The 25,791-nt window shown below is 46.7% G+C and overlaps 8 protein-coding genes across 12 annotated transcripts; 3 read left to right on the top strand and 5 right to left on the bottom strand.

Moving 5' to 3' along the window:
- Nucleotides 1-738: 738 nt before the first annotated feature.
- On the top strand, nucleotides 739-4,119 carry LOC108137666. Its single transcript, XM_017259520.2, has 5 exons — nucleotides 739-1,821; nucleotides 1,880-2,590; nucleotides 2,718-3,097; nucleotides 3,284-3,518; nucleotides 3,596-4,119. The coding sequence occupies exons 1-5, from the start codon at nucleotides 844-846 to the stop codon at nucleotides 3,887-3,889; spliced, it is 2,598 nt and encodes an 865-aa protein (XP_017115009.1). The 5' UTR covers nucleotides 739-843; the 3' UTR covers nucleotides 3,890-4,119.
- Nucleotides 3,975-14,584, bottom strand: LOC108137667 (ATP-binding cassette sub-family D member 3). Of its 2 annotated transcripts, none has more exons than XM_017259522.2 (9): nucleotides 14,280-14,584; nucleotides 13,879-14,071; nucleotides 7,691-7,803; nucleotides 7,424-7,614; nucleotides 7,211-7,308; nucleotides 6,255-6,718; nucleotides 5,745-6,177; nucleotides 5,500-5,674; nucleotides 3,975-5,019 (listed from the first exon to the last, which is right to left on the bottom strand). In XM_017259522.2, the coding sequence occupies exons 2-9, from the start codon at nucleotides 13,989-13,991 to the stop codon at nucleotides 4,606-4,608; spliced, it is 2,001 nt and encodes a 666-aa protein (XP_017115011.1). In that variant the 5' UTR covers nucleotides 13,992-14,071; nucleotides 14,280-14,584; the 3' UTR covers nucleotides 3,975-4,605. The 2 variants fall into 2 exon arrangements, with proteins under 2 accessions (XP_017115011.1, XP_017115010.1); XM_017259521.2 differs by having other exon boundaries at nucleotides 14,298-14,583.
- An 884-nt stretch (nucleotides 14,585-15,468) lies between these two features.
- LOC108137655 (FAD-linked sulfhydryl oxidase ALR) lies at nucleotides 15,469-16,904 on the bottom strand. The gene is made up of 3 exons (XM_017259487.2): nucleotides 16,794-16,904; nucleotides 15,797-16,458; nucleotides 15,469-15,737 (listed from the first exon to the last, which is right to left on the bottom strand). The coding sequence occupies exons 2-3, from the start codon at nucleotides 16,447-16,449 to the stop codon at nucleotides 15,575-15,577; spliced, it is 816 nt and encodes a 271-aa protein (XP_017114976.1). The 5' UTR covers nucleotides 16,450-16,458; nucleotides 16,794-16,904; the 3' UTR covers nucleotides 15,469-15,574.
- On the bottom strand, nucleotides 16,870-19,581 carry LOC108137654 (beta-parvin). Its single transcript, XM_017259486.2, has 4 exons — nucleotides 19,352-19,581; nucleotides 18,938-19,027; nucleotides 18,587-18,858; nucleotides 16,870-18,047 (listed from the first exon to the last, which is right to left on the bottom strand). Exons 1-4 carry the CDS (start codon nucleotides 19,470-19,472, stop codon nucleotides 17,427-17,429), a joined length of 1,104 nt encoding a protein of 367 aa, XP_017114975.1. The 5' UTR covers nucleotides 19,473-19,581; the 3' UTR covers nucleotides 16,870-17,426.
- Nucleotides 19,582-20,024: 443 nt separating this feature from the next.
- Nucleotides 20,025-20,770, bottom strand: LOC108137657 (transmembrane protein 203). Its single transcript, XM_017259489.2, has one exon. The coding sequence runs from the start codon at nucleotides 20,768-20,770 to the stop codon at nucleotides 20,318-20,320; it is 453 nt and encodes a 150-aa protein (XP_017114978.1). The 3' UTR covers nucleotides 20,025-20,317.
- Nucleotides 20,771-20,801: 31 nt separating this feature from the next.
- Nucleotides 20,802-21,452, bottom strand: LOC108137656 (ribonuclease P protein subunit p20). Its single transcript, XM_017259488.2, has 2 exons — nucleotides 21,218-21,452; nucleotides 20,802-21,155 (listed from the first exon to the last, which is right to left on the bottom strand). Exons 1-2 carry the CDS (start codon nucleotides 21,359-21,361, stop codon nucleotides 20,802-20,804), a joined length of 498 nt encoding a protein of 165 aa, XP_017114977.1. The 5' UTR covers nucleotides 21,362-21,452.
- A 60-nt stretch (nucleotides 21,453-21,512) lies between these two features.
- Nucleotides 21,513-25,490, top strand: LOC108137658 (cytochrome c oxidase subunit 6B1). Of its 2 annotated transcripts, none has more exons than XM_017259490.2 (2): nucleotides 21,513-21,611; nucleotides 24,903-25,490. In XM_017259490.2, exon 2 carries the CDS (start codon nucleotides 24,931-24,933, stop codon nucleotides 25,162-25,164), a length of 234 nt encoding a protein of 77 aa, XP_017114979.1. In that variant the 5' UTR covers nucleotides 21,513-21,611; nucleotides 24,903-24,930; the 3' UTR covers nucleotides 25,165-25,490. The 2 variants fall into 2 exon arrangements, with proteins under 2 accessions (XP_017114979.1, XP_017114980.1); XM_017259491.2 differs by having other exon boundaries at nucleotides 21,523-21,611; nucleotides 24,906-25,490.
- Nucleotides 22,315-24,573, top strand: LOC108137653 (arginine/serine-rich protein 1). Of its 3 annotated transcripts, none has more exons than XM_041707719.1 (2): nucleotides 22,315-22,914; nucleotides 22,977-24,573. In XM_041707719.1, the coding sequence occupies exon 2, from the start codon at nucleotides 22,995-22,997 to the stop codon at nucleotides 24,186-24,188; it is 1,194 nt and encodes a 397-aa protein (XP_041563653.1). In that variant the 5' UTR covers nucleotides 22,315-22,914; nucleotides 22,977-22,994; the 3' UTR covers nucleotides 24,189-24,573. The 3 variants fall into 3 exon arrangements, with proteins under 3 accessions (XP_041563653.1, XP_017114974.1, XP_017114973.1); XM_017259485.2 differs by having other exon boundaries at nucleotides 22,315-22,472; nucleotides 22,964-24,573; XM_017259484.2 differs by having other exon boundaries at nucleotides 22,315-22,472.
- Nucleotides 25,491-25,791: the final 301 nt, after the last annotated feature.

A 25,791-nucleotide genomic window follows, 5' to 3' on the forward strand; every position in this document is an offset into this window, starting at 1 on the left:
TTTCCAATCAAATGGCATTCACAGCTAAAATTTTTCCAGGCTTTCAAATTTTGGCAAAAAATGATGATGTACCCCCTTATCAAAAATGCGAAAATTGGGCATTTTTAAAAAAAAGGCTTTAAAAAAATTTGTTTCGATATAAAAAACGATTTTTTAAACATACCCAAAGAGTCAGTTTGCTGTAAATTGGCCAAAATAAGACGCATAGCTATAGGTGTGATTGTTATGTCCAGCTGAAAGCCTATACCATCTATACCCGATTTTTTAAAAATTGTTTTTATTTAAATTATTTTTAAAAGGCGTTTTTGTACAGTTTCTTATATCCGGATTACATTGACGCATAAAAACGCAAAATAAATGCGTTTAATAAATGCGATTAAAAATCATTTATCCCAAATATTGATAGAAAAAATACCGGAAAACACTGATTTTTAACGATATTTGCACCCCTACAACAGGTTGTTTTTATATGCAAGGATGGTGCAATTTTTTATTTCTTTTAAATGTAATTTTTTTTGTTAGCAAAATGCTAATGCGCCAATGGATTCAGGCACATTTAAAAAATCCACTAATGCGGCAATGGAATCTGGCTAATAAACAAAATGAAAAATGATGGAATCAAAGTTTTCAAAATCGATCTTCCAGTGTTGCCAGATAATCGAGCGGGCAACCGAATCGAGTGCTGCCATACAGCCTTCGGACAATCGATTGCGCGTCAAGTGTTATCGATCCGCCTAGCGGCAAGCAATCGGCAACTTTCGAAATTGTTTTCTGTTTGACGCTTGCTGTTATTTTTTTCGTGGCGAATCCAAGTGTTTTAACTTGCGAACGGACTGGAAGCGAATGGCTACGCTGCGGAACCACACATCAACAGCCGGCAACGGCCAGGACTCGCCACAGGCGCCGCAGGACGCGGGTGCCACGCTGGCCATCGGCTATGTGCGGGAATTCAGGGCGCGGGCGGCCGCCTTTCAGGTGCAGCGATCCGAGGAGTCGCTGATCTATGTGCAGCGCAGCGTGGCGCTGCTGGGCACCAAGGTGGCGGCCCAGCACTTTGCCCCGTCGCCGGGCAACCTGGAGCTGGCCCGCTTCTATGTGGATCTGCACGCCCTGATGGGCGCCCTGGAGAACGAGGGCGTCGAGGACGATGTGCTGTGGGCCTGCGTTGCGCTGGTGCAGCACTGCAGCCGGAATCTGGAGGCGCGGCTGGCGATCGTCGAGAAGTTCTGCTTTGTGCCGCTGCTGGGCGTGCTCATCCGTCGCACACGGAGGCCGGAGCGAGTGCATCGGCTGCTGGTGCTGCTGCAGGACCTGACCTATGGCATCCACATCGCCTGGGAGGAGCCCTATTTGGCGGCCCTGCTCGAGCACCTGGTGGAGATCGTGCACGGCACGGCGGATGGCTCGAGTGCCACAACTGGTGGCTCCGGCCATCATCACAACGACGACGAAGACGACTCACTTACCCTGCTCGCCCTGTCCGTGCTGGTGAACCTATGCTACAAGAACTTCGCCGTGCTGTTCTTGTTCCTGCGCAGCGTTAACATATCCGCCTTCTGTCGGCGCATCCAGAACTACGGCCTGCTGGCCTACAAGATGCTCATCCTGCTCTCGGAGGATGTGTACGCCTTCGAGCTGCGCGAGCTGTACACCTTCCTGCGCACCGCCTTCGCCGGCATCGAGGACTGCCTGAAGCACTGGAACGTGGCCCAGATGCGGCACATCGTTGACTTCCTGCTGGACTCACAGTGCCATGCCGGCCTCCATCGGGCGATGCTGTCGCACAGCCACTACTGCGAGGATGTGGAGAAGCTGCTGGACGTGAGTTGGCACCAGGCATGTCCGCCCACTGTTCTTACAACTGTTCTTCAACTTGCAGCAAATCGACGCCCGCTGTGGCATGGACGATTCACAGGAGGAGACGCGCAAGCACCATCAGATTTGCCTGGATCTGGTCTTCCGCCTGGTCAGCTACATTCTGCAGCTGTCCGAGGATGGCAACAATGCCATTAGCCTGGACGCCCTCACGCAGCGCCTCTACGAAATGGTCGGCGACTGGCTGGGCTCCGATCTGTGCGGCGTGGCCGCCATCGAGCTGCTCTGCACCCTGCTGCGCCTGGGCAAGAAGACGGCGGTGACCCAGCTCATTGCCCGCGATCCCTCGCATGTGGTCAGCCTGGTGGCCAGCTCGGAGCGACCGGAGACCAGGCCCGCCCAGGTGCTGGCCATTCTGCGCCTGCTAATTGCCCTGCTGCAAGAGTCGAAGACGGAGAAGCTGGTGCTGTCCAAGATCTCCGAGTCGTATTTCGACAAGATCCTGTCGGTGCCGCTCGCCCTGGTGCCGCAGTTCCTCAGCACACAAAGCCTGGCGCCGGCCGAAGTGGAGAAGGCCTGCTTCTGCCTGCTGCTGCTCGTCAATGTGGCCGGCATCGCCAAGAAGGCGTACCTGGACAAGTGCTGCACCCTGCTGGAGCAGCCCCAGCTGCAGTATTGCCTGGCCCGCGGCATGGTCAGCAGAGGTGAACCGCTGGTGGCCGCCGTCCTTCAGATCGCACAGTTCGAGCACTTTCCCAAGGCAGCGGTGGCCAAGGTGAGTAGGCCAAATCCTATGGCCTAACTCAGTTCGAATCTTTTCAATCCGGCTATCCATTACTCCATTACTTTTTAAAGTTCTAAACTATCTACATAGTAACCACGTTATATTACCTCCCTTTTAGCATGTGGCTGGCATCAGCGGTGATCCAGGCACTTCAACTGACTGCTCCGGCCAGGCCGAGCAGTGGCGCAACCTCAGCTCGATCCTCAAGGGCCACCGCACCTTCACCGACAAGGAAATGGCCCAACGGGTCAACGCACTCCTGGACAGCATCGGGGGCATTGTGCACCGCAACGAACTGGCCTCGGCACCCGTCTCCCAGGTGATCGAGCTGTACAACCACCGCATCGACAGCCTCAACGGCGCCGTTCTCAGTCTGCAGCAACGCCTGGATCAGGCTGGCCAGCATCTGGCCACTGGCACACAGTTGGCCCACGTGCAGAGTGCCGAGCTGCAGCGCTTCCAGGCCACAAACTTCGAGCTGCTCATCAGCCAGGAGCGGTGAGTGTATAGCCTTTTCATACGGAATAAGTTTAAACTTGAGACATTTTTGGAAATACTATATCCTCAGACAATAGATTAAAACTGTTGCTAACTACTAGGCAGGTTCACTTTGACCAAACTCGTGCTTGTTGTCTAGTTTCGATTCCATATTTGAAATACATTACGGATTTCTTTGTCGTTTAGACTGCAAACCCAGTGCAAGGATCTCAAACAGCAGACAGAGAAACTGAAGAGCAATATGACCAACCTACTGAAGCAGCTGTCCGAGAACTCCGACCACCTGCAGGCCAACGAAAGGCGATTGACTGTGAAAAAGTCGGAGATTGCCAGCCTGCAAAAGGAATGCGAGGAGCTGCGAACGAACCTGAGCGCCAAATGCGAGGAGCTCACCAAGCTGGAGGCACACAACAAAGAAAACGTAAACGAGCCGAAGTACTAGACTCACTAGTGTCCATAAATACAATACCTTTCCCTCTCCGCTCTCTCTCTCTTCAGACTTCGCGCATCGACAAGCTAAAGAAGTCCATGGTGGCCTACGAGCAGGATATTAAAGAGAAGATGCGCACCATAGACGAACGCGAACGGGAGCTGGCCAAAACGCACAAGGCGCTGGAGGAGCAGCGGGATGCGCGCAAGAAGTCCGAGGATCTGATCTCCGTGCTGGAGACGCAGCTGCAGGAGCGCAAGGATCAGATCGAAAACCTCGAGATGGAGCAAAAGGAGACGGAGGACTTGCGCAAGACCATTATGAGTCTGATGGAGAGCAAAAAGCCAAAACGGAAGGCCTGAGACTCATTTCTTAAACTTCAAACTATACTAAAGTTTAAGCTAGCAATCTAATCAACTGCACATTCACATCCCGGCATCAAATACATTTTTTTTTTGTTGTTTATATTTATATACATTTATTGCATCTTGCACAGTGCAGTGCAATTCATTGTTGCGGTGCAAGAGGTTCCATTCCAATTCCAATTCCAATTCCAGTTCAACCAAAAATACAAAACAATTGAATAAGCCAAGTGTAGTTTACAAATAACTAGAAGTTCTCTATGCGTGATTTGGGACTTGTGCGGTCTACAGGTAAGAGTGTATTATTCACTAAAAGCTTTTCTAAACGATCGGAACGATCATACATCGCTTGTGGCCTTACGCCGACTACTTTACGTTGCTTACATCGCTAAACACCAGCTCGATTCTCAGTTACACATCTAAAATCCCAGCTGAGGGCTGTGGATTGTATATTAAAACGGAATAAAATGTGGAATAGCGTACAGAGGAGACAATCACAAAACGAAACAGGAAGGGATTTCCAAGTAGCCAAGTGGCCAAGTAGCAATATATACAGATCTCGGTATATACAGTATACAGTGCACCAAATGGACAAGAACAGGAGGAGCAGGAGATGCCAGAGCGGGAGTGGCCAGCACCGGAGGTACAGCTGGGAATCGTAGCGAAAGTCTGGTGCCTGGCATCGCGCTAAGGGAAGAATTGCGTTTTGGCGGACCTTAGGAGCCGAAGTGCTCCTTCTCCTGGTCGATGGTCTCGAATTCGTAGCTGCCCCGGCCGTCGAACTGCAGGTAGTAGTCGTGGTGCACCCACAGCGACTTGCGATGCGAGACGGTAAAGAGCGTGATGCCCACCTCGCGGCAGTAGCTATACATCTTGCCCTCCACGTCCACGGATACGGCGCTGGTGCATTCGTCCAGAATGGCGAACTGCGGCCGATGGTAAAAGAGCCGCGCCATGGCGATGCGCTGCTTCTCGCCGCCGGACAGCACGTCGATCCAGTCCTCGATGGCATCCAGGCCGTTCTCGCGCTGCTCCAGATAGGTCAGCTGCACGATCTCCAAATAGTGCATCAGATCCTCGTCGCTCTGTCCCATGCGGCGCATGTCCTCGCGCGTGTGTGGATAGATTATCTATTCAAATGAACCAAATCAGGGGTTATCTATTAGTACACATTCACTCTTCAAAATATATATACAGCTGCGGTCAAAATAATAGTAGTAATGTAGAGCTGACCACTTTATTTTTTAAGGCATAGACCAATAAACAAAATGGGCTTCAAAAACCCTGGATTTCTCAAGACAAATTCTACAAATTCACTCTTCAAAATATTGTAAATAAATTTTAAACAATTTAAGAAAATAAACACAGTTCCCTATATGTCTGCAGTTTGTGTTAGCATAAAAATGTTTTAAAAATCTGATATACTTTTAAAAGTAAACATTTAAAATAAATTTTTTGCTTAAATATACCTACGATAAATGAGCATCTTTATATTGGCCCCATTAAGTTTACAGTTTAGCTTGACAATCACAAAAATAAATGTTCTAAAATTGCACCCCAACTATTTTTGGTTGATTTTTTCCCTAACCAAACACTGGCACACTTCTCACCTGGTCGCGCAATGTTCCCAGCGTCATGTAGGGCCTCTGAGGTACATAGAAGAGCTTGCCGCGCGAGGGCTTCGTGACCTTGCCGCCCCACGTGGGCCACAGTTCGCCAAGGATGCGGAACAGCGAGGACTTGCCGCAGCCATTGGGACCGCAGACCAGGACGTTTGTGCCGGATCTGCGACAAGAGAGCGAGCACTGAGTAAGTCGAGTCGAACATTAGCCCATTATCATTATGCAACGCTTACTTCACTTCAAATGTGAGCTCCTGCAGCAGAACATCGCCGTTGGGCGTCACCAGCGGCACCTGTTCGAAGCGGATGATGTTGTCCTCGAAGCACATGATGCCCTTGTTCGGCCCAAAGTTGCTGGCCGCCGCCGAGCCGCCGGCGTTTTGCGTAATGTTATTGCCGTTGATCATGGTGCGTTCGTAGGTGCCCTTATTGAGGTCGCCCAGCACCTTGATCAGTTCGGTCATGCGGGCGGTGAAGCCGGCGAGGCGAGACATCTCGCGTCCGGCCAGCACCAAACGTCCGATGGCCTCCGCCAGCTTGACCAACATCCGGCCGTACGTGTAGTACGCCTGCAGCCGCTGTCCACTGTGCTCGCCGGACAGCAGTGGATGGTTTTCGGCAAAGAAGGGAATGGACACGGCATAGAAACCCACAATCGAGGCGAAATCTGTGGGTGAAAACGGTTACGGTTACGGTTACGGTGCACTGATCCGAACAGAAGGAAACCAAGATGAGAGAACGTACATTTGCCAATGATGTTGTCGATGATGCCCATGCTGACGCGGAACTCGAGGAACTTGCGCAGGTGCGAACGCAGCTTGGAGTAGCTGGCCAGCAGCGTGAGCTTCTCGCGCTTGTTGCCCTGGTAGAAGGCCACCTCCTCCGAGTTGGTGATCAGCCGACTGTTCACATAGCGGAACTCGCCCTCCAGTTTCTGCTCCTCGACGGTCAGGCGGCCAGTGGGGCGTCGCAGACGCGTCAAGAATACGCCGGCGAACAGCAGATAGAGCATCAGGATCGAGGGCGTCTTGCCGCCCAGGTTCACCGTCAGGCGGTACACATAGATGAAGATGTCCAGCACGGGCTTACTGATGTTGGAGTACAGGTCCGTGGCGCTCTCGCAAAACTTGTCGATGTCCGTTGTCAGCAGCTGATCGGCGTTGGCTATCCTGTTGTCCAAATTGGACATTTTGTAGTAGGTGTAGCCACTAAAAGCGATAAGAGCATGGTTACATTAATAAGCAGCTTTGAAGATGAGTTTCGCAATAAAACTAACTAGACAAAATTGCCAGGAACATAATTTGAAGTTGATGAGATCAATTTTCGTTAATTCAAGATTAACAAGGATTTAAAATTTTAAAAACAAAATCGCTTTCTTTCGTAAAGTGTTCAAGAAGAAATGCAATTTAAATTAATATAATAATATATTATCGAAACGGTCACTTAGATACAGATTCCATCAGATGTGTACCTTGTTTTCTGGGACTTATTAAATAAGTAGTAAGTTTTTAAAATATTCAAACGAGTTTTATTTTAGTTTTATAGTAAGCATGTAAATTCAAAAACAAAAAAAAAACTAAATAAAATTGTGGGAATTAAGATTATCTTATTAAGATTATCTTATCGTTTGTAATTATAATGTATTTTTAATGGTAAATGTTACGAGCTCTGCCCTGCAACAATACTATCACGGTACTCACTTTAGGTACTGACTGTACAGGTGATGTGTGAGGTTGGTGCGGAACCTAAGCTTCAGCTCGCCCAAACTCCATTTAAGGACGTTGGTCACCACAGAGATCTAGAACGAAGACCAACATTAAAGGTAAACAATTGTTTCCGGATATGCGAATATGCAAAACGTAATCAACTTTGACCCGACCAATCGAGATTCATTTATCATTTATCCTTCTTACCGCTGGAAGAGCTGTCAGATATTTAAGCAGCGCCGACTTGAACTTGGTGCGGTTCATGTGTATGATGGTGCTCTCCACCACAGTGGCGTTCTGGATCATCCAGATGTCGCTCACGGAGCGGCCGATCAGTGCGGCGGCCACCAGGAACAGCAGGCCCGTCTCAATACTCCAGAAGCCCGGGATGAGGATGGCTATTGTGAAGTGAAACGAAAGGAGATTGTGAACCCTCCGGCGAATCGCTGGACAACTGGACGAGGATCTACTCACGGAGAAGCTGGCGCAGCTGTTTGAAGAATACTGAGTTGACATGGGCCTTTGACGACTTCTTCTCCTTCTTTTCGGCGATTGTGTACTGAATCTTGTCCTCATAGCCGGGTTTTCTAAAATCCAGAGAAACATATATGAAAAATGGGTTAAATTATTAAAAAATAAAAAAAACAGGCGAATTTGCTTCTCTTCTACCTAGTTGATGCTCCGCCCAAAACATATTTATAGTTGTTGACAACTATTTAAATTGCAACTACAAAAATAATAATACAAAATTTCAGGCTACCATATAGATATAAACATGACATATATTAGCTTGACAAATTACATTTTAATAAATAAACCTATTGTCTGGTTTATTTATTATGCAATGCAATTTGCAATTGTTAATTTATTGATTATAAATTAAATTTGGTTCTTATATACTGAAATTTAAAGATCAAATTATCGTTTAAGTTAAATTTCAGAGAAAGATACTTGCTATAAAGCCATAGGAAAATATTTGATATTTAGACCACGAATTTCTAATAGCGTAATTTATAAGTTTCAGTATCATATATGTAATCTCTAGGTAAAATTTTTTAGAATCAGTAGCTTTTGGTTTTGGGCCAGCAAAAAAGTCCGCATTTTGTCGACTTGTGTTATTTAAAAATAAATTACAATTGTTTAACTCCCTGTTTATATAGTAAATTTGAATATCAACCTTTGCCTTTAGCCAGCCAATCGGGTTAATCGCTTTTGCAAATAAAGACTGAGTTTTATGCCCCCACAAACTCTTATTTACAGTGAAGCTTTGTGATTAAATATAATAATTGGCATGTTGGGATGAGCAATAACACTTTACACAGAAAGTCATTAAGTTGAAATAAAACTGCTCGATCACCCTGGCAAATCTGTCAGAGGCCGTCCTAAAATTACTGAATGCTCAGTAAAAAATAGTTGTTAACTTTCGTTAGAATAATCAAGTAGTTGACACTTTGAATGCGCTTTTGCCAACTAAACATTTTTCATTTTGGTTTCCTATTTGTTTCATTGGAAAACTTTTATTGCGCTTCAGTAACGTATTGTGATCCCAAACAAAGGTATTCGGTATTTATTTATTATTTATTTGGTATTATATTATCTTCCCGGTCAAATATAAATTATTGCAAAGCTTTTCTTTATACATACGCAGTTTTTTAAATCAATAAATACAGGTAACTTGAGCCCAATCTTTTCAATTTTATAGCAAACATTTGCTATAAGAAAGCTCAACCAAGTTCGTTTCGTTCGTTCGAATTTGCATGACTTTGCTTTATGATTAGAGAAGTACATCCACATAGATATGATTAGCCCAAAAACAGAATAATTAAATATATGTTGAAAATGTTTAATTAGTTCTGCAAGAAAATTGAAAAATTGAATTTCCTTTTATTAAAAGAAAAATAAAAACTGTATTCCGGGGGTTTATAATCAAAATGCCTACTGAAAACTTTTTTTTCACATGACACCCTCTTCTCACTTAAGTTTACTATCAATCCAAAGTGCAATACAATAGTGATAATGCTGGAATATTTCTGTAATATATTAGCCTATTCAGGTGTCGTGATGTACTTGGACAATTTGTCGAGGGTCTGACTATTATAAAATGATGGTCTAGGTAAAAAGCCACCAAAGGCCTGCGATCTCTGAAGCGGTACCCCACTATGTGTGTTGACAGCGTTGACAACGCTGACCCGCTCAACATGAACCCGTTCGGCTGGCTAGTGAAATGGTGAGATTGTGAGATGGCTATCCGATATTGGATAACTTAATCGGATCGGATGGGATCGGGCACCAAGCGACTGCCCGGGTCGAAGTCTATTGGATGTGTGAATGATGCAGTGCGAGGTGGTATGCTGGCCCAAACAAAGTACAAAGCTCGCGCCTTGGTTATCTGCAGGCGAAAAAAGCGTCGAGTCGTGATGACTTGGTTATTTCTTAGATATCGCTGTGCGGATCTCTGAATTATTCATAGTGATCTTGTATTATTTATATAATATATATATATATATATATATATATGTATATATGTATATGTTTCTATCTATCTATCCGTTAGTCTGGCTGGCTCTCTGGTTTGGTTTTCCTTTTTTTTTTTTTTTAATTCGTATATTAAACGTGTTTTCACCGTCCGGCCGTGGAACATGTGTTTGGGTCCATAGGTCACTCTAGTGGCTTCCCTTTCCCGTGCCCACTCGATTCATCCAAAGCTCTCTTTCTCTAATCGCCGGCGATCGCCTAATGGGGGCACATTGAACCGAAACACGGCAAAATCGGTTAGTGTCTGACTCAGATACGGATACAGTTACAGATACAGATAGATATAGAGATACAGATACAGATACAGATAGACAGATAGACGGATATCGCTAGAAATCAAAGTTCAGCATTAGAGCCGCTGTTCTTATCGAGCTGATAGCTGATAAACACTCATCACCGGCCTTTTTGCCCGTAGTTGTTAGCTGTTAGCTGTTAGCTCTTAGCTACTACCTGTTAGCTGAAGTCTAACGTCTACCGGCACACACACCAGCTCCGTTTGGAGAGACAGAGACAGAGACAGAGACAGAGAGGTAGAGAGAGAGAGAAAGACCTTGGTAATGGTAATGGTAAGGTAAGGGAACGTGGCAACCGAGCCGCTCAACAGGTGCAAATGTCAGAGATCGGCCGCGAATCTGCATTGAAATTACGTTCTCATTTCACGCACCGACTGGCGTTAAAGCGGGATTATACGAAACGCGACTGCATCTGCTTGGCGGCGGGCCCCATCCGATTAACCGGGCCAAAAGCATTGCCGGTAACAAGGTGCAGCCATCGAACATGCCACACTGCGGCAATCTGGAGCTATTGCGCAACCACTTCGGGGCGAGAATGTCTGGCTGTCTGGTTGTCTGGTTGTCTACCTGTGGAAAACAGAGCAGGTCTTACACAAATTAACACATACGACACGCCCGCTCCAACCCCGTTCCGCCCCGCCCTGCCCCGCCCAGCTCTTCATGCGCCTCCCACTGTGGCGCTGCAAAAGGCGAAAAACCCAAGAAATGGGAAAACGAAACCAGAAGCCACTTTTTAGTGTTGTGCGCTCGTCGCAAGTCACTAAAAGGTACGAGTGTAATGTTTATGTTTTATACTCGGGTGTCATAATGTCATCCGTGGGTACGAGCGAGCGATCGAGTATGTTGCGACACCCGAGTAAACTGCCCACCGGTTACGTGTTCGATTGCAAGGCGGACGAAGCTAGGCTGCTGGATGTCAAAGTTGTTGGACTTTCGGACTGACGAAAGATTTGCATAGATTTTCCAGCTGAACCTTTGCCGGAATGACCAATGGCAGGAAGCTCTGCGTAGTTTGGCATACCCATCGGGACTTTGGCCCTTGAAACCTTGTCGAAGTTATGCCAGACAAGTTCGTATCGAGTATCAAGTACCAATAGCCAATAGTTATTACATTAATACCTTCGTTTTCGTTAAGGGCCTAACCTGATAAGACGCTACAACAGTTAAGCGTTTCAATACTTTTAAGGCCGTGTAATCGGTTTTACTAGCCGGAAACCTGTTGATACAAGAAAAAAAAATTGGAAAAACTTTATAACTCGCCTTCGTATTGATCATCTAACCATTTAGTTAGGGCATTCCGACTTTAGTGCCATTTTCGTAAGTTATAAACTTTAATTATTCAATAAAAGAGATCCATAAAAACTTTCGTAAAAATTTGCATCAAAAAAAATTGACATTTTATTTACAAATTGATTACGTTTTTTTTTTTAGAAACAATCAAATAATTTGGATCATTTAATTTTACATTTTTTACATTAGTCTTAAAGTTTTAAGTTTTAAAACACAAACATTTTCTCAGTTGACAACCCACTTTAAGCTTTTGAATGTTTGAAAGGACCTAAGAAGTACATTTAAATGACTTAAATGACTTAATTAATTAAAGGATTGAAAACATGTATTTCAAACAAACGAATCAACCAAAATCAATCGCTAGGGTTCTAAAAAGTATTGCATTTTATAATCAAATGATTTTGAAGAGGAGTATGTTGCAAACTGCAAACTAAACTTTCTAATTACTGATGTTTTCATTGGACTGCGAACTGGACTCTGGAGTGTCCAATAACTGCATCCAGTGTACTTTTGTGAGTCACTCCATCCGCAGCAGGGGATTCGAGTATGGAATGGCGCATACATTGGCCGGCTATCCCCTCGCCAGCAAAATTAACAACCGCCGACAGGCCATTTAAAGTCTTTCATTTCAATTGCTTACCAAAGTGCAGGCAGTACTTAAACACAGACTGGCGTGCAGAAGGTGCGGAAAGAGCTGGGCTATCAAGTCGGTTCCCGATATCGGAATAATAGCTGCAATTATCGAGTGGCACATGTACCAACGGCAATACGGCAATGCAGCAATGCAGCAATACGGCAATGCACTCCACTCGTCCATCACAATCTCTCTAATTAATTGGTGCTGTCATGCAAATGGTCATACCCCTCTCCGTGTTTTATTCAATTAGACCGAATGGTCGGATAAGTTGAGTGGGCAGAGATTGCCCGGGCAAACCCTGAACACCAAATAAAGCCCAATATCGGGTGCGTTAACAACAGCATAATCGGCACGAGGGTCGATAACGTGGGCCAGGCCAATATGAGTATTGTAGACTGGCGTGATACCGATTAGATTAGCGCAGGAGACCAAGTCCATCCAAGCACCTGAACGCCCGTGGCCCGTGGCCCGTGGCTGAGATTGTAAGTGGTCTATGGCAAAAGCCTTGAACAACACACTTCCGATTGTAAAGTGGTGGTCTTAATAAGAAGAAGGAGTGCAATAGGCCTTGACATATTCATTTTAAAATTCTACTCTGCCCGTTTTGGTGTATTTTATCAAAATTTATTTCTTCGATACAATGTTCTTTATGGTCTGCACATTTAACTCAAAGTTTATCACTCATACGTACTGTTACCTTTTATCAAAAAATGGCATGCATTAGTCATACGACATGAGTAATTTATAGGAAACCTTAGAGACCTTTGCGCAACCTTAAAATTAAATACATTTTCTTTACCACATTGAACGGTGAACCACTCTATTAAGCTAATTTAAAAGGTTGACAAATGTTTTTTGTCTACATTAATTTATTCATTTAATATTCACCCTGTACAACAATTCAGCTGGCGCCATCTGCCGACCTGCATGGTCCCTCCCATTATATTTTTAAATATCCAAAAAGTTACTTATTTCCTAATATTTTCGATACATAAATATAACTGGCTCTTACCATGTCTCATCGTCAGAGTGGGCGAGCTTATTATGGTTAACAGGTGGGACAGACAGTCGGACAAACAGTCGGACAAACTAAAATAATGTATTGGTGGTTCATTCTTTCAATTTTTAAATTCGATTTAGGCGAGAAAAACTACATTTCAATAATTTAACAATAATTAATAATAAGCAATGATTAAAAGAAATCCAAGTTAACTGAAGGGAATGGCCTCGCTCTTCGCTACTTATATGTTGCATCTGGTCGCTGCACAGTAGAACTGAAGTTGAATTTAATTTTGTACAAGTGCATAATATTAAATTTATACGAATACTACATTTTTGCACGCAAAATGTTTAAATAGACGACAACCAAATAAATATTATGATATCCTTTAAAATACTAATTTTACATATTAATTAGAGACTGAAGTAGTATGTAAATTATGTTGGAGTTTAATTTATTTTTTTTGTACAATATTACACCTGCTGCATTTCCAGCGAAGATGTGCAAAGTAAGGGACACTCAAAATAAAGTAAATACAAATCATTTTTGGCCCACTGTGCATGCGGTGGTCAACGGATCAATTGAAACCTGAACACAATGAAGGGGAAATGCATCCAGTGTGAAAGGAAAGCCAATCGTAAAACCAGTTTGAAATCCACCAGATGACCCACTACGACACATCGTATGTTCCGCGTACACCACACAGAGGCCACATGTCGATTTCAGCACTTTTCGAGAGAGTGTGCAAATGCATGCAAATAAATTAAGTTCAATATCAGCGGAATTTCGGTGGCCAAGACCGAGACCTTCCTCAACAGTGTTGTCGGGTCAGCATCTCTGTACAGTGTACAGTATACACTCGATATAAGGGGCAGCCCGAAACCAAACCCCAATGGACAGAACTCACCTCTTCTTGTTGGACATCTTGCCGTAGGCGATTATCCAGAGGGCCGCCGTCATGCCAGCCACGCCGACGATGGCGCTCTGGTTGTTGGCCAACTTGCTCAGAGCCGGTGCCATTGTTCCGCTTGCGATTTGCCAACGGACCTCGTTCGGATTGGGGAGTTGGGAATACGGAAATTCGGATATCCGCGTTCGCACTGCGAGTGGAATGGATTTTAATGGGTGGGAATGGGCGCAGGCAATCGCACCGCACGTGGGGCACAGCGAAAAAAATAAAAAAAAAAAAAAAAATAAGTAAATTGAAAGGGGTATTGCAAATATCACTATTGTTCAATGCGCGAATTTCCGTAATTTATATTGCTGTTCGATGACGACACACACGCACACACACACACACACACATACACGGCAGGATGTAAACACCTGGTTTTGATGAACAGCCCTGTCTTTGATTCGTCCTCTCTCGCTCGCTCGCTGCCACAGCCTGCCTGCTGCTTCCTCGTCTTGCGCTGGTGCTGCTACTGGGGCTGGTGCTCCTTTACTGGCCAAAGGGGGGCGAAGTGATTGTCACACACGGCGGACGCTTATATTTATTCAATTTTCGCCAAGCGCATTTCTTTGTTTGGTAATTACACTCTGCTCGGCTCAATCGAAGAAATCGGACGAAATGAACGGACGCGCAAAAGCCAGTAGGTGGAGCCAGTTGTAGATGTAGTGGTGGGGAAACATCGATACCAACATCAATGCCATCGATGTTTTTATAATATCGGTTATATCGATGTTTGGCAGAAATATCGATGTTTATCCGTCCATCTCTCTCTCTTTCCGTTAGTTCGACGTTTCGATGCCAAGGTCATCGATGTTTTTAAAATATCGGTGTAATCGATGTTTGACAGAGATATCGATCTTTATCCGTTTTTAAATTCTAAGAATGGAATTGAATATTATTAAATTTTAAGACCCTTTGTTGCCGTCAGCCCTGTTATAATGACTAGTTGTTCTATTGTAATTAGTAAAAAGAAAATAATGATAAAATGCATTCAAAGTAATTATTGCGGGCGATGATAAAAACGGTCACTTGCTCGGTGAAGCCGCAAATCGAAATTTAAAAGCTTATTTAAATTTAAAACACTGCTGGCTTCGAAGCCATAACGTTGACCAGGGCTTTTGATTCCGGCTCTATGATCGAGGACAGTACTGGAGTTCCGGGGCAACAGCGATGTTATGAAAATATATTAAATTTGTTCTCTATTATATTTAAAGTAAGTTGTATTAATATATGTCATATGCTTGAACTTGCACGCATTTTAAGCCAACAGTAAATATATATATATATAAGCCAACCATCCCAAAACCTACATTTCAAAATCAAATCATTGGCCAAACTAAACTAATTTAGCACTTTTCTGGTTTCCAATCCGTAGACAAAAGCCTAGACGTTTCCTATCCGATATCCGAGCTAATCAACATTTTGGGCTCGTCCCTGGGCACCAGGTAAGTTTGCCTTCTCATGAGTTTCTTATCTTATGAAGGACCACCGGCAGATCAAAGGGTGTGAAGTCTGCAGGGCCGAAATGAGTGGGCACATAAGAGGTCGTCAACAAAATGTGTGTACATATGTATTCTCTCAGAGTTCATAGCCAGCAAACCATTTAACAAGGGACCTTCGATGTGTCGGTCTATTACAAAATAACTAACGCTTAGTCGCAGGAGCCGTCCAGCCAGCCGTCGCGCCACCTCTCGTTCACCTTGTTGCAGTCGAAGAGCGGCTTGCCGAGTTTGTCGTTCACCCGGTTGTGAAACTTGCACAGCCACATGGCCAGCTCAGACTGTGAGTTCACATTGATGGGGTTGACATTGAGGCTGTAAGACACCAGGGAGTCACTTAGGGTCAGCACTTTGTGCTGGACGGAGGAACTTACTCGGTGCGGAAGTCCTTGGCGCAGAACTCGCAGGGATAGAGGCGGGACAGCACCTCGAAGAAGGTCTTCATGTCGCGCTTCTCGGTGTCCGTGGGATTGTCCGAGTAGAAGGCGGCCATGGTGTGGAGCAGGCCCCAGGTGGAGATGCCCAGCCGTGCCTTGTCCAGCGGGCAGTCATCGCGTGGCGGGGCATCCTCGGCGGCGTTCACAGTCAGCTTCTCGGCGGCGGTCATGTGTTTCACCTTGGCACTCTGCACGTTGGAGATCAGACGCTGCTGTTTCGACCACGACTTGAAGTCGTTGCAGGTGCGACAGTTGGAGTCCTGCTTGCCGGCGGTGGCGTTTCCGCTGGCAGCGCCCTTGCGGTTCGCCCCGAACGACGACTCCTGGTAATCCTTCTCAGAATCCTTCGGTTTCGCCTCGGCGGACATGGTGAAGTCCGGGTCGCGGATCAGCCGGAGCACGGTGCGCTGCAGGCGGCGGATGACCAGGCGGGTGGCCTCCCGACTGACTTCGAGTTGCGTGGGGCTGCTGGAGTAGTCGTAGCCGAAGTTGTGGCAGTGGCGCCGCAGTAGGAGCGTTGTGGCGGTGGGCAGCTCTTGAATCTTGAAACTTTGCTCGGCTATTGTGAAAATCATAAGAAGCATGCGCATGGTTGCCACCTTGTTTGAAAACGACAAGTTAGTTTAGTAACACCTTTGACTAGTTTGTTTGGCAGTTGACGAAGCAGAAATTGGGCGGGGTTGCGGCGAAATGGGGGCGTGGCCAGGACCTGGCCACAGGCAGCCGGGTTTTAATTCAAATTGTACCGGCCAGCAAGCAGTCTGGCAGCCCGGCATCAGCTGTAATTGGCATCAAGTTGTTGCGCGAAACGGTCTGGCAGCCCGACCGCAGCTGTTATCGATAACCAATCGCGGCAACCGCCAAAGTTCAAAAAAGCAAAGCGGTAAGCAGCCATCTACGGTGTTCCCCAAACACGACGGACAGAAACACTTACATGTGAAATCGATGGAAGCTGGCGATTGTGAGTGGGGCAGCCCCAGATAAATTTAGCGCCTTGAAACTGTTTAAAATAGAATAACACATATGCCAAGGCAATATTTATTGATTTTTCTAGTCCAAACTTTAAACGTACAAAAATACCATTTTAGAAGACTTTTCCGTACACTTCTAAATTCAAATGTTTTATATCTGATCTGTGAAATAATTCGCAATGGCTCTCAGTGATCTAAAGGCACAATCTCAGTTATTGTATATTAATACATTAAATTCACTTAGTAACAACAGTAACTACGGCTGGCACGTGAGTAGGACAAGTTAACAACTGGCCGCCGGGTTTGGGTTTGGGTTAGCTCTTCGCTGCCCTGCTTCGGACATCCTGGGATCGAGCAGCTCGCAGTGGTTAGACATACGACACATACATATGTATAAATATATATAAAACCGTTCTTAAAGCTGGTTATAAACGATGCAGCCGCTAATAATGGTTTTGATATTCTGTGCATTTGCCGCTGCACCGTGTACAACCAACTTTGGAAAGCACATAAATTAAGCGTGTAAACATTACAAAAGGTTAATATAAAATGTAAAATTGGCGCCGCTTGTTGTCCCTCTGGCATTGCGATTCCACTCAGGCGTAGTCCCTGAACATGGTGAACAGGCTGTAAAGGACGCGCAGGGTGGACTTGAGGTCCATGTTGACAATGTCCTCGGGCCGCGCCTTCGGCTTGGGCAGGCCCACGTCCTGCATCAGGTCAAAGGCGAATGCCACGTTGCTCACCATCTGGTCGACGTCCTGCGGCGTCAAATGGAACTCATGCAGCGGCACAAAGAAGCCCCCAAGCAGACCCATTAGCAGGCAAAGATAGACGCCGTCGCGAAAGTCCGTGTTCAGGTCGCTTATCTCGAAGTTCAGCTTGGCCAGGTGCTTGTTCACGAACGTGATCAGGGACTTCTTCACCACGGCCAGCTTGTCTGGCGCACAGTCGATCAGCGTGTCGAAGGCGTCCTTTTCGCAGCGCATACCCAGGTCATCGTACTCAGAAGTTATTTGCTCCTGGAACTTCTGGGCATTCAGCACTCCCGCATTCTTTTCCGCGATCACAACCGTCACAAACACATTTTCCGGCAGGCGAACGGGCGCCCGGAAGTGACGCACCAGTGCCACCAGCAGATGCAGGATGGCCACGATGTTCTTCGAGTGCACGCTGGCCACCGACCACTTTGGGATCTTCTGGTGAAAGCCGAGTGTCTGTGGGGATAAGGATAACAAAGATTTGTCAGAAATCACAAGAAAGCTTTTACAAAATGGCGAAATTCCCGTATACAATGTTATATTTTGTTTTGAATGTCTACGGTGCAAAAACAAGGACAATATAAGGACAGAAACAGACTAAGTCAAAATACTTGGAGGATTAACGTTTATGTTAATAAATTGCGTATCATGATGATGTATGCTTTTAAGATTGTCATCATTACACAATATTTCAAAAGATTTACGCGTAACACAGTTATATCTACAATGATTCAAAACAAGTGAAAAATATAGCGTTTAACACTCTATTGAATAGGTTTACGAATGAGAGAAGTGCCAAGATGGTACATAAACCAGAAGTAGTCTACTAGAATTGGTAATAGTAATTTTCTCAGAAAAACTAGCCAATTTCTTCATCCTTGCAGATGGTAAAATAATTGTGTCTAAAATGTTGGCTAGAAAACTTTACCAAATCCCAATGGAATTTGGAAGAACTTGTGGCCCGTACGATTTCCCCGGCAACAAGCGACACTCACGTGGTTAACGGCCTTCAGGACGATGTTGAGCTTCTCGTGCTGACCCTGCTCCGACTGAGTGACCTCCGGCACGTCCAGCTTCTTGCCCGTGAGCTTCTCCCAGAGCTTGTGCAGCACCTGGCCGTCGTACATGTCCTCCTCCAGATGCTGGACGATGATTCGCTGCTCGGCCAGCTCGTCGTTGATCCAGTCGACTAGGATGCGCTGCAGCTTGACCACCTCGGGATCGTTGATGGACTGCGGATCGATGACGGCGCGCTGTTCGTGTTCGCCTGCAAGGATCGGATGGGATAGGATGGGTTATTTTGCAATAAGATCGTGGAGATTGCCTTCCAGGAGGGATGCACTTACGCAGGGCGTAGTCCTCGGGCGGGATGTCATATTGACTGGGCGATCCAGGCGAGTCAATGGCGTACTTGCCCTCCTCCTGCACCTTCTTCACTGCAAATTACAAAATGTTGCATATTTAAAGAGACATGATCGGCAAGGTAAACAAAAACGATGACGACACAAGGCCATCACACGCACAGCGTTCCGCGTTTGTTTGTGTGCGTCATCAGTGACGCAATGCTCTGATTAATCAGCGCACATCCGCACATCTGTTCCCAGAAGAGCTTCGTAAACGCAATGGGAGGCGTATCCGGACCATCTTTGGCAACCATTCGAGGCTTTGGAGGTCCAAGAATAGAATCCAGAGGGATCCGTGCCACTCCACCTCCAAGCAGAGCCATTTTGGGGCGGTGCAAGGGACCCACCTACACCTACCTTCGCGGGTGCCGCGTTTGCGACCCAGGGTGCTGAACTTGTCCCAGAAACTGTCCTCCTTCTCGCCCTTTTTGATGGCGGTGGGCGTGTGCGGAGACTTGGGACGATTCAATGTGGACATTGCTACGTTTTGCGGACTCTGGATACCGGATTAACACTTTGTGTTATTGTTTCCTTTGGCGGAGCTGAGCAATCAGTTTCCCTTGGGGCTGCCACCTGATCGCAGACACAGCAGCGGCGTTGCCCAACACTGTAATTCGGACTCGCCTAACTTGGCCCAAATTATTCCCATGATATTCGGTATCTCTAGTTTTAGAACTTAAGCAAACGTTTTTAGCTTAATAAATATTCCGTTGATAGTTTAATTTTAGTTTAGTTTTAATTTGCAACTTTTTACATCTTAATTGAAATTTCAATATACAGCTGCGGTAAAATAAATAGTAGGTGGAGAAAAACATAGCTTTAAGGCAAAGAAAAACTTATCTTTTAATTTATCATTTATTTATATTTTATCAATCTATTTTAATAACCTTTAAAATGTTATGCCTTTAATAAATACGAATTTTTATATTTGCCCCATCCAGTTTAAAGTACTATCTTAAAGAAAATATAAAGTTTTACAAATTTGTTTAAAAGGTGTTTAAAAGACAATTACTTTCATACAATATATAACTGTATATGTATGTATATATATTTAATAATCATATGAACTATTGCTATGCCATATTTCAAGATTTCTTAAGGTTCAGATAACATATAGCAAAATCTAGGCTTCAGATATTGGGTTGAATTGCTCAGATTTTTTCAGTTCAAAAACATTTTTGTTTTCACATTGTGTTTGCATATACATACACCCTTAAGAATAAAATATATCAAACACATTTTGTCCATATCAGAGCAGACAGAATATACGGATAGGTTACATATGTATCGTATCGTATCATATCATACTGGGGCTTAGATGGTTCAGATGGAGTTGGGCAACTGGCACGCCCGCACCGCCACGAGCTGCAGCAGGACGAAGATCGGCGAGAAGACCTCCGAGTACTCGAGACCCGTCTTGCTGGAGAGCTTCAGGCAGAGCAGGTACTTGAAGATGGCAATCAGCACCAGGAAGTAGGTGCTCCACATGAAGCGGTGCAGGGCCTTGCGCTTGTTGTTCGAGTCCAGGTACATGCGGATGCCCACGATGACGCAGAAGTAGGCGTTGCAGATGTCGATGAAGAACAGGGGACTGAAGACGGTGAACCAGTCACCCATGGCCTCCGGCAGCATGCTGGATCCGCCGGGTCCGGCATTGGCCTGCAGATGCAGCTTGACGGCCAGCGTGATGGTGAACACCAGCAGGCCGCATAGGTTGACCAGGATCTCGAACTCGGTGAGCCCCAGCCAGCGCACCAGTTCCGAGAGTTTAAACATCTCCGCCTGCCTACTGCCTACTGCTTACTGCCTACTGCCTGGCCTTTGGCTTGCCCCGGAACTGGGCAAACTGGGCTTGGGCTTGGGATTGGGACTGCGACGGTTGCGGCACGACAATGTCGAAGAGGCTGCGGTTAAAGATTTTGATGTGCAGGGCCGAGTTGTTGCGCTGGCGGAAGATTACGTCCTCGGCATCGCACAGCGGATGCAGTTCGTCCACCAGCTGCACGGTGGAGGTGTTGATGGCGTAGCTAAGGGCGCCGTCCGAGTTGTGGACGAGGCGCAGGGCGAGATTGAGGCCGCGCGTGACCGAGAAGCCCATGCAGTGCAGGAAGATCTCCCGGGCGCCGGCGTTGAGCAGCTCCTCGCAGCGGCGCTGCTGGGCCTGACCAGGACACAAGGAACATAAGAAATTACCCAAGGGCTAGGAGACTACTGTTTACTTACCTTGAAGTCTGTCTTGCTGGTGATGTAGATGTTGTGAAGGTCGCTGGCGGGTCGCGCCGGCTGCTTGCGCACCACTCGGTGGTTGGGGCGGTGTCTGGCGGATCTCGGCTTGGTCCCGTGCTCGGGAGGATTGCTTTCCATCATCAACAGTGGAGGAGAAGGCGACTTGTGTTTTCCATCCGCGCGTGTCACAGTTTCGGACTCCGATTCCGTAGTGGTGGCCAACGGCACTAGCCAACACTGGCGTCGTGCCAATGGCGATCTGGCAACCCGGCCTTAGCTGTCACTCTGACAGCCAACGATAGTTTCAATCGGCCATCGCCATTCCTATCGCACTGGGCTCGTGAGATTCTCGCAGTTGAAAATTTTTCGTCGTACTCTCGGAACAACAAAGGTATGTTTTTCGCACCTTATCAAGTACACCAGACCGTAAGCCAAGGCACCGATCGATCGACTCGAGTGCCATCTAAAGCCCCCCAAAAAAAAAAAAAATCTGGGCCGTAAGCCGTAACTTCGCAATCCGCAACTCGTAACACACGCATACACTCACACGCACACACACATAGACACTAGCGCACTAACACTTCCGCTGGCCAATATTCCTCGGGCAGCAGGAAAAAAAAAAAGTACAAGTTACATAACTCGCTGGTGGTGCGGGGACGGGGCTGGTTGGTGGGCGGGGACTACTCCTTCGTCTGCATCCGTAAGTTGCCCCGATCCAGGCGGGGATCCGATCCAATCCCCCCCCTCCCCAGGGTTACATAAGTCTCCGCCCGCAAAAGAAAAGGGGGTGGACGCAAAAAAAAAAAAAAAAAAATCAAATAAAAAATAAACAGCCCTTGTACTATCCTTAACCACAATCGTAGAAAGAAAGACAAATCAAATCAAATCCCCTGCACTGCGCGTCCTGGTTCGAGTAACGTTTTGTATTCATGCGTTCAAGTCATTTTTCCATGCAGGCGAATCCGAAAATCCGATACGTTTCAGAGTCGCAATCAGTCAAGAGTTAAGCACTAAATCCAAGAAAAACAAGCAGGCGCACCTGCAATCTGTCACCTGCCACCTGCCACTTGCCACCTACCACTGATTCGAATCGATACGATCTGAACTGATCTAATCCCATCGACATCAAGCCAATCGAATCCAATCCAATCGAAAGCAAACGGAAGGAACCCGCCAGCACGGATGAAAACGTAACGTAGCCGCGACGTTGGAGCCACAACACCACTTCCACCGCAGCGGACATCGCAAACAAGTAAATTACCATTTCTCATTTTATCAAACAGAAATCTGCCAGCCAAGTACCAATCAAAGCTAAAGCTAAAGCAAAACCAATCAAATCAAATCGAATCAAATCAATGCATCCAAATCCAAGTCAAAGTCTAAGTATCCAATATCCAAATTGCATAAGAGTCGCGTATGCGCCGCGAGCGTTTCTTGTCGCCCACATCCACTTGGTTGGAGCTCCAGCTCCCAAACCCGGCCCCAAATCCGGTCATCCGCTCGAGGAGACAGCGCCAGCCAAGTCAAGTCAGCGCAAGAAATAACGCTAGATTCTCGATTCTCGATTCTGACAAGCGTCAAGCAAACAGAACCGAAACGATACGATACTATACGATACTATACGAAACGAACCGAAAAGCAGATACTCAAAAGAAAAGAAAAGAAAACAGAAAGAATACTGATATTGTGTATAGGTATTTCGTAAACGCGTCTCTGTCAACTGCTCGATTTAACGCGGCCCAGTTTCGAATTGCAGATCATCACTACATCCGACATGTCGGCGGCCCGTCTGCCCTACTATCAGCAGGATCAGGACGACCACCACCACCACCACCAGCAGCAGCAGCGGCGCGCCGGTCGTGGCCATCAGCGCGGCTACAACGAGCGAGCCTCCGGTGGAGGAGGAGGAGCTTCGTCTAGGCGGGAGCGCAGTCGCTACAGTCGCAGCCATTCCCGCTCTCGCAGTCGCTCCGGGGAGCGCTCAGGCCAGCGTCGCCGCCGGCAGCAGTCCCGCTACCACAGGGACCGCGACTCCAGAGACCGCTCCAGAGATCGCTCCAGAGACCGCTCCAGAGATTGCTCCAGAGATTGCTCCAGAGATCGGTCCAGGGATCGCGACCGAGAGCGGGATTACTCGCGACGCTCGAGCCACTACCGTCGGTCGGAGTCGCCGACCACTGGTCCGGGCCCGGGATCCAGTAGCAACAGTAACAACCAGCGAAGGGGCCACCAGCCACCATCCACTGGCAGATCGGAGATGAGCGCCGTACAGAAGGCAGCCGCAGCAGCTGCCGCTGCCGCAGAGCACGTCCAGATGGCCGGCAAGAGCAGCGCCGCCGTCGCCTCGGCCGTGGGCGCCTACTACAACCTGGACACAGACGAGCCATTCGACAAGGAGCGCATCCACCGCGAGATGGAACAGAAGCTGCGCGAAGCGCTGGCCAGGGAGGGCAAGGTGTACCCACCGCCTAAGCCGGAGCCGCCTTCACATCCCGTCTTCGCCAACGACGGCTCATTCATGGAGCTGTTCAAGAAGATGCAGGAGGATCAGAAGCAGCAGGTGGGCAGCCATCAGCTGCTGCAGCAGCCAGCGATCCTGGCCGCCGCCGGAGCAGAGGAGGTCCTGCATCAGCATCAGCAGCAACAGCAGCAGCAGCAGCAGCAGTTGACCCTGGCGGAGGCCAGCACATCGCCTGTGCTGCCGGCGATTGCGGTGGGGGCTGCCAGCAGTGCTGCCGCTCCGTACATAGCCGCTGCGGCGACAGGCAAGCTGGCGCCTCCACCTCCGCTCGTGGGACGACGACGTGGCGGAAAGGTCCTGAAGACCGGCGTGGTGGCCAAACTGAAGACGCCCAATGAGAGCGACGTGGACCCGAAGGATTTCTGGTCGCTGTATCTGGCCGAGGTCAACAAGTACAAGAGCAACGCCTGCGACACGGACAACGGCAAGCGGCCGCTGGTCAAGTAGTAGCGGCCACAGTCCTGCTCCTCATAGAAACATGAACTTGAACGCAGGCAGAAGGGCAAACGTGAACCCAGACTTGACTCGATTCGACCAGTTCCCCTCCCGCCCACTGCGATCCTCTCATCCCCCCCTCCCCCATGAAGATTTTGTACACGAGAATAAGCTATCACAGATCCGTAGTTTGTAGTTATAGTGGAGAGAGCTTTCGAGCTGCAAGCGCGAGCAGTGTACTTTGTATTTTTTTTTTTTTCACACGGGTCGAGGGCGGCTAGTCCCTCGATATACACATTATAAAATAATCATAGTCTAGATCGTAAGCCTTAATTTTAGAAGATCCATACGAGATGTATCTCTCTATATAATATGATATATATCGTTCATTAAGCAACCACAAACTTGAAGAACTAACCTTTGTGATTTATATATCTATCTCTTCCTCCCCGTTTATGCACTGAAATTTTGTATTCAACGTATCGTTTCCATCATTCTCATTCGGTTATGTATCTCAATCCATTACATCCATCTCTTTCGTTTTCATTCCGACTATATAACTCTCTCTCTCTCTCTCTTTCTCTCTCTGTCTTGGTTTACGATTTGGTTGCGTTTCGATCGATGATTTCCGTTTCCGTATCCGTTTCGGTTTCGGTTTCGTTTTCGTTTTTATTTCCCTTTCCCAACTAAAGTCTATATGCAATTTTTCATGTCCAAAAACAAAAGCAGCGAGAAATCGTCAGACAGCAGCAACATGTCCGCCTACAAGCTGGAGACCGCCCCGTTCGATCCACGGTTCCCTAACCAGAACGTGACCCGCTACTGCTACCAGTCGTACATCGACTTCCACCGCTGCCAGAAGAAGCGCGGCGAGGACTTTGCGCCCTGCAACTACTTCCAGAAGGTCTACAAGTCGATGTGCCCCAATGCCTGGGTGGAGAAGTGGGATGACCAGCGCGAGAGCGGCACATTCCCGGGCCGCATCTAGATCCGGCTACCCAACCACAAAACCCAAACTCTAACAAAAAAAAAAAACAACAACACAGGGCACGGTAGTGGAGCGTGGCAACCAGAATCCGGCAATTGCAACCATTTCGACATAGAGAACAGTTCATGTTTGTGCTTAACCCCGCGATGAATGCAGACCATCATCATCGATGAATGCAAATACAAATACACAAATGTTCAATTATCTGAATTCTGAATCGACCGTTTGTTTCTTCTTGCTCTTGTTGCTGGCCGAAAAGGAATGCGAATCAGATCCGCGCCACTGTATTCCAATGTGTTATTGATTAATAAAATATTAGACACAAAGACGTCAACGTTTCGTCATTGGGCTTGGAGATACCGATGATTCCACAACGAAACATTTCGAATTGTTTTAAATATGAGTCTTAGTATGAGCGCTTTAAGAGACTACTATCAGTATATATTCCTAAATTTTTTACTTAACTCATAACTCAAAACTATTTTTCTCCAATCGAATGGCAATGTATACAATAATCATTTCCTTTTTTTCTTAATACTTATTTATATTTATGAAAATTTTGAAAGCTGCCAAAAAGTATATATTTTTAGAACAATTTGTTTGTTTTGATTTTAGTAGGAATGTTTT

This window comes from Drosophila elegans, unplaced genomic scaffold, assembly GCF_018152505.1.
Source record: "Drosophila elegans isolate 14027-0461.03 unplaced genomic scaffold, ASM1815250v1 contig_149, whole genome shotgun sequence".
Taxonomy (NCBI): domain Eukaryota; kingdom Metazoa; phylum Arthropoda; class Insecta; order Diptera; family Drosophilidae; genus Drosophila; species Drosophila elegans.